The 7,862-nt window shown below is 30.2% G+C and overlaps 1 protein-coding gene across 1 annotated transcript; it reads right to left on the bottom strand.

Moving 5' to 3' along the window:
* Positions 1–4,628: 4,628 nt before the first annotated feature.
* LOC140881199 (gallate 1-beta-glucosyltransferase 84A24-like) lies at positions 4,629–6,288 on the bottom strand. The gene has a single exon (XM_073286321.1). It carries the CDS (start codon positions 6,204–6,206, stop codon positions 4,731–4,733), a length of 1,476 nt encoding a protein of 491 aa, XP_073142422.1. The 5' UTR covers positions 6,207–6,288; the 3' UTR covers positions 4,629–4,730.
* Positions 6,289–7,862: the final 1,574 nt, after the last annotated feature.

The raw sequence follows: 7,862 nt of genomic DNA, 5'->3' as shown, positions 1-7,862 counted from the left end.
TTCTTTTTTCTCTTTTAATTTGTGAAAAGACTCGAGAGATTTTGGAATGAAAAAAAGATGATTTTGATAGGTTTTTGTGATATGTGAAATTCTTTTTAAATTCGAGATTAGAGAGAGATGTGACTGATAAAAATAGGGCCGACGAAAAAAAAGGGGAATGGTTTGGGGGGTTTTATTTGGAAAGAAAAATTCGTTAGGGTTTTATTTGGAGGAAGCAAAAGAATTTCCATTTCATGCACGCAATGTATACTTTATTTTTATAAATTAATTTTTTATTATATATATATATTTTATATATTGCTTTGAAACATATCTGGTGCAATATAGATTTAGACGACAAAAATATTATATATTAGGAAAATTACCATAAAATCAGCTTTAATAATAGATTAAATATCCAAGAATAAAGTTTTCCACCTTACGAATTATTTCCGTTAGATATTTAGATATATAAAAGGGTTTAAAATCTAATAATTTTTTTTTTCGCAAGTTGCTCTTGATGCATTTAGAAAAGAAAGTGATGGAGGAGTACTTGTAATTTGATTCCTTCTTATTTCAAGAATTAAATTTAAATGATCCCGAGAAGATTATTTCGTTTTACGATAACAATGAAGAAAGAGTTTGTTTTATCTAGTACTCTTCGGTGTTAGTTTGAAATTAGTATATGCAGCATTGAAATATTTTAAGTTAATGTGTAACATTAACTTTATTTGCACACTATGAGCCAACTAAAAGATTATGAATGTCCCTGTCAAAAAAAAAAAAGATTATGAATGTCAAATAAATAATTGTTGAACTCCTAATGAGAAAAAAACTAAAATTTTCAAAATAAAAAATTACAACACTGAATATATCTGAAATTTGATAACATATAAGATGAAAATCCCAAATTTAAAAGACTAATAAAAGACCAAAAATGAAAATTTTCTTATGTTTAGGATGATATCATTAAGGGAAAATTGCAAATTTAGTCCGGTATGTTTGTCACTTTGCGATTTTGGTCCTCTATGTTTTCACATTTCAGTTTTAGTCCTGCATATTTTGATTTTCGGCAATTTCGATCCTTTTTATTCGAAAATGCTTACGTGGAACTGTACACGTCATCTCCACATCAGCACTGAATTGGTGTCACTCAGCGCCACGTCGGAAAAAAGGACTAAAATTGCCAAAAAAATAAAGATAGCGGACTAAAACTGAAATCTGAAAATATAAAGGACTAAAATTGCAAAGTGACAAACATACAGGACCAAAAAAATAATTTTCCTTATGATTAATTTAATTTAAAAGAAAAAAAATATAGATAAAGATAAAAATATAATTTAGTAGGATATGATTTTTTTAAATATATATATTAAAAATAGAATTTTATTAATAAATAAATAGTGTTTTCGTAATTTGAGAATAGTGTATTTTTGGTTGGTTGATTAAAAAGATGACGACGACCATGACGGAAAAATAATAATAATAATCTTACTATCTTACTGTCTTATAATGGCTTTATCCCTCATAATAATTATTTTTGGTCATAAATGTGTGTGGACATAAATACCCTTAATATTAATTAACATATCTGATATTTAAATATTAATATTTTACTTTACACTTCATAAAAACCAACATGACTTTTTTTTAACATTCAAACACATGTTTAATGTCACGAATCCACGAACTCACATATTTTTAAACATAGTTAAAAATTTTAAATTGTATAACTAAAAAATATAATAATAATAATTTGGTAATAATAAAGCGGCAGTTGACCACCGTAAATGCCGCAAAGCATCTAATTAAATCTTTGTTGATGGCGGTCAAGGATCAACACTGTATCAGACTTTTGCATTTGCGAAACGAAATTCACAGTTAATTACACTAATACCGTCTTCATAAAAAAAATTGGAAAAAATATTTTATGTAAAATTAATAAAATTCTAGACTTTAGCTTTTAAAAATTAAATATCAAACTTTCAAGGTGAAAAAGTTATTAGGTAAACGTGTAGATCGAGTTTTTACAACACGGAGTGTGTTTCATTTTTTAAATAATGAAAGATGTGTTAGTCAATTAATGTTTATTAAGAGAATATATGTTTTTTAAATAAAAATTTAATGAGGGGCTGGTACTACAATTAGTTCTAAGATTTATACACATAGTTAAATCATACAAATAATATACTGATGAAATAATTGACTATAAGGAAGTGTTTACAAAAAAAAATGTATTTCATAGAATGATTAATTTTATAAATTATCAAAAAGTGAATAAAAATCAGAAGTGGTATTGTTTGGAAATAAAAGTGAAAAGATAAAAATCAAATGTATGTTGTGTTTCATAAATCTAGTGATTTTATCATTAATTTTTTTTTTATTAGAATCATTTTAATTTGAAGAAACAAAAGCACTATATAACTAGCTTTTAGACTCCAATTATAAGCCCGTTTGATTAGAGAAACCATGAGGATAAAAGCATTTAAGAAAAAATCGTTATGTTTGGTAAAAAAAACTGTTTTAAAAAACACTTAAGTGTTTTTTTTAAAAGCTATAATGTTTTTTGTTTTTACTTTTACTTCTAACTACATTTAAAAATAAAAATATTTTTTTTTAACATTATCCAAACATCAAAATAAATTTTGTTTTTTTTTATTAAAAAAATAAAAGCACTTAAAAAAGATGAATTTATTTAAGCAATTTTTTAAGTTACAGCTCCTACTTTCAAACTGGATAAGTTAAGAAGAAGCTAACGTGTAACCTGAGTTTAAGAAACACACTAGTGATTTCTTTATGTCAAAATCAAATAATCAAATTTTTTAATGATTGTAAATTATTTGCCTTTTCAAATACCACAATCTCAAGTTTGTAACGAGATATCGAATTTGCGACTCTATCCTATTCAATTATATCTTTTTTAACTTTAAAAAAAAAATCCATGGTACCCTATAATCATGATGTTGGATTCAACATTTGGAGCGCGAGTCGAGTTGAGAAAGTGGAACAGGGCCGAAATTAAATTCAAAACTTTTTTCAAATATGTAAATAAAATTTTGATTTATATTGGAAAGGAAGAGGTAAACGCGCTAGCTCTTACATGTTATTTCGTCTGGTCAAATGATTTGATCAAACGTACATCTCGTGTAAATGTTGTAGTTTTTGTCATAAATGTAAAGTGGATATATTACTTGTCTGTTCTACAAGGTGTAACATATTTGTATGTTACACATCAATCACCTTGTCTATGGTACGTAGGTATTATATAGGATCGAGATCGATTCGGTTCAGATGTAATAATTATATAAATTTATTTGGAGTCATTGATTTTATATGGATTGTTTAAAATTAAATTTGTTGTCCTCAAATTATGGTAAATAAATATTAAAAATATCAATGCAAAAAAATTTCTATTTATTAGAATATTACATTTTGAAAAAAATAAATAGTTAATTAATTAATATTTTAATATATTTTGTAAACAAATTAAGATTGCATATTGCACTAAACGGAATAAAATACTTATACTTTAGTAGTTTTAAAATCAAACCTTGTATTGTGTGAAACATAATACTAATATTTTTAGTATTTGATCAACTTTTACGGAAAATAAGTACCAAATAAATAATGGAGAGTCAATCAAATTACGACACATCATCAATGAAATGATAAGAATTAGCATCCTTCAAACTATACACATATAGGTTGCATTTACTTATGTTGATATGATTGTGAAGATATAATTTATAAAGTGATTAGTAAACTAATTAGATATGATATAGAGTGTTATGGATAAATAATTACTTGTTTACTGTGATTGATTACAATTATGATTAAACATAAAATCGCAATTTTGCCCTTTAAATATGATAGAAAAGATTATAAAGAAGGGTATATTTGGAGTTTTATAATTTTCTTTCCATTTATACAAGTAATAGATTATTTATCCTTAATGAAATTGAGGATTACAAATCATGCTCAAATCTAATTGTTAAGTAAAAATGTGATAAATTATTATTAATAGTCTTATCATATGATAATCACCCCAAATAATCGCAACCATAAGATAGATAACCAAGAAATCACATAAGTCATAAAAAGAAGGAGAAAAGTAGAATTCAAGTAATAATTAAATTCTCTCAACTAAAGCTCATCAAATTCAAGAAGATTGACAAAGTTCAAGGCCCGATTCGAGACGTTCGTTGTGTTGTTACACAAATTATTAAAATTAGAAAAAAAAATCGAATTGCTAATCAAGTTCAAGAAAATAGTGTTATTCGTATCGATTTATGTATTATAATACGTCAAACAAGTTCAATTTCGTTTCAATATATAATTACCATTATTGAAAAAATTCGCAAGCGGCATTTTCTGTAACGTTAATAACGATGAAATGTCAGACATATTAAATTGCATTAATTATCACGTGATTAAAAACTCTACTACATGAAATGCTATTATTAATGTCCCAACAAAATCTTGCCGGTCCATAATTGAATGAATTTGTCAATTACTTTTCAAAAAGGCAAAAATGAGCCACTCAACGTGGACGCAAACGAAGAGATGCCAAAGTATATGTCCGCCACTTTGTTATATATAGGACCAATATATTACACATCAACCATTAAGATTTCTTTTAAAATCATATATTAATATAATATAATTTATTAATTATTGTAATATTGATGAAGATACCACCAACAATAAGTACAACACTCACTACAGACAAGAACTTAAGAATTTGTCGTTTATTACTCCCGCAATCCCCTTATCCTCACGATCTCGTCCACAAAATCTTGCATGTTCCGATAAGAAGTCCCGCCTTCCGCCACCGCCTCCGCCGCCGCTTTCTTCCACTTCAGGGCGTTCTCCTTCATCTCCGCCGCCTCGGGGCCTCCGCCCGTCGCCGCTCTCAAGCACCTTTCCACCTCCTCCCGGGGAACAATTCTCCCCTCAGCCTCCCCCCGACACAACCTCATGCCCACCTTGAAAACATCGACCAAAAACTTAGCATCCGTCACCTGATCACCCCATCGAGGGAACGCCACCACCGGTACGCCGCTGGCCAACGCCTCCGTCGAGGAGTTCCAGCCGCAGTGAGTCACGAAGCAGGCGGTGGAACGGTGCGCCAGCACCTCTTCTTGTGGGCTCCACTGCACTATTTTCCCCCGATCGCCCGATTTCTCCAAGAACCCTTCTGGCAGAACATGCGGCAGCCGCCCGCTTTCCGGCGACGGAGGCTTCAAAACCCATAGAAAAGAAACCCCGGAACTCAGAAGCCCGTGAGCTATCTCCTCCACTTGCTCTTGACTCAAATAAACAACGCTGCCGAATGAAATGTACACCACCGTACCTTGGGCCTTCGAGTCCAAAAACTCCCCGCATGAATTATCTGCTGTCAAAAAGTCCACACGAATCGTCTCGTTTGAAGAATTTTCTAGCTCTTTGAATAAAGGGCCAACCGTCTTTATCGGACGGCAAATCTTGGACATGTATTCGACATTTTCATGCTCCAACTCTTCGAAAGTGTCCATCAATATGCAGAAAAGTTTGGACAAATACTTATACTGATCCAAAATGGCTCTTTTCAGAAAAGGGTACGTAGTACTAGGATGCAAAAAGCTCGGGATCTCATCATGCTTCAACAGAGGCATAAACGGCAACTGCACGTCGATTTCGGGACCATTTTCGCTGGGAAAAGGCACCAAATTTTTATAAAAATGGTAATACGCAGAAAACGAAGCACAAGATTGGACCCAAAGCATAGCACTCGGAACCCCTAAGCTCCCCGCAACATCAGAAGCCCACGGAATGAAAGGATTGCTAATCAAACAAGAAACCGGCCTGCCTTTCTCTTCATGCTCTCTAATCATCCGTACGAGATTCTCTCGGCCCGCAACCTCGAGTTGACCCAGGTACGAGTCGAGATCGCCTCGTTTCGGTTCGTCCAAGCTCCACCCGTCGTCGAAGAACTCGAAACGGATGGATCCTCGACCCAGTGGACGCGGCGAATCATCATCGGAGATGTTGTTGTTTGCTGTCCGGATACTTTGGCCCACGTACTCGGGTGCGGAAAGCGTGACGAGCAGACCCGAGTAAGCGAGTCTTTTGGCTAACCTTAGAAATGGGTTTACATGGCCTTGGCCTGGAAAAGTTACCATGAAAATATGCAGAGATTCTTCGGACCCCATTTTCTTTATCTGCTTTCTTGATTTTTCTGTGTTCATATATATTTTCTTTTCTTCCCAGGGCGGTGAAAATAATAATAATAATAATAATATCGATCGGTCTGACAAGGAGAGGGATCGGAATTAATTTATTAATCCCAAGTAACTTTAGTATGTAATTATAACTTCGATCTGCATCATAATAAAAAAAAATCTTTATTATTATTATTATTATTATTATTATTATTCTTATTCTTATTATTTTTCCTATAATGTTCTTAATTGACATGTATAATATATATTAGAATAGTATTCATTGTATTGATATTTTTTTTTAAAGAATCAATTATATAAATAAAACATATTATAATAAAACTTTAGAAAATGCCGCACGCAATCTATAAATATTATAATCAAGATATATATGGTCACAGAAATTCTATCTACAGCTTCGATTTAATAATTTATAATAGTTTAAGTGCGGATACATGTAACATGTTATACATCTATGATTTATGTCATATACATAAAATATTTTTATATTTTAAAATATTTCGATATAAATGGTTTTTAATGTTAATTAATAGCAAAGACCATTGTACTTTTGTCACAAATTTTGTGACGTTGCATAATGAAAACATTAATTTCTCAGATGAAAAAACAATGCCCATTTAAAAAATCAACCAAAAATATTATATAATATAGACAAGTTTAAAATTATTCTATAACCCCAAACTAAAAATTTTGAGCTTTTAGTTTATCATCATCACCTAATGAAATAAAATTAGGGTATTTATCGTCATTAAATATTTTAAAGCTAAAATTCAATGAAATAACGTTGTTATAATAAATAAACTACTTCAAATAATGTTTTAAATATATGTGATGGAGAAAGCCTTATTTTTTGGTTAAAAATATGATTTTCAATATATAAATAATTATATATATATATATACATTATTATATTAAACTTGGGCCTCATGTGGAGCCCACTGATTTTAACCAATCACGGATTGTCACACCATCCCAAGGGGTAGCATAGACTTCCCCATGCGTTCTGGTTCATTGTTTTATTAATGTCAAATTTACTCCGATTTGATTTAATATTCATTATTTAAGAAAAAAATATCTATAATCATAAACTTATCCGCACATTGTCGTCAATCGTCATAGAAAATTTAAATTATATAAAAAATAATATATATAATTTTTATTTTAACTGAAGTTGAATATTTTTAAAAATATTTTTTTGTGTATACGCATATACCAGTATATATAATATGTGTGAGCTGTGAATGATCTAGATCAACATAGCGTTTAATAGGTCTGCTCAAGATCAAATCATGCATCAATAAATTTTTATATTGAGCGTCACTAAGTACGTCAGCGTGGAAAAGACCTCCAAATATATCACTTTGATAGTTGATCCCTCCCGAATATATTAATTAACTTAGTCGTTGTTGTTATTATTATTATTACAAGAAGAATTGACTTGCTTTATTATCGGCTGCCATTTAATAATATATGCATTCAAGGTCTGACCCAGACATTATTATTCTGTACTACAGAATACAGATTATTAATTAAGTTAACAGTATGGAATCAATGGATCGTTCCTTTTAAAAAATAAAATCATAAATCGGTTTAATATATCTTTTTTTAAAAAAAGAGAACAGTAATTATCATTAAACAAGTAGTGATAAATTACAAAGTTAC

This window comes from Henckelia pumila, chromosome 2, assembly GCF_033568475.1.
Source record: "Henckelia pumila isolate YLH828 chromosome 2, ASM3356847v2, whole genome shotgun sequence".
Classification (NCBI taxonomy): Eukaryota; Viridiplantae; Streptophyta; class Magnoliopsida; order Lamiales; family Gesneriaceae; genus Henckelia; species Henckelia pumila.
The sequence above is the reverse complement of the archived record's forward strand: the minus strand, read 5'-3'. Positions and strand labels throughout refer to the sequence as shown.

Bases quoted from the DNA above. Each gene is read 5' to 3' on its own strand.
- LOC140881199 (XM_073286321.1), bottom strand. From the start codon at position 6,206: ATGAACACAGAAAAATCAAGAAAGCAGATAAAGAAAATGGGGTCCGAA.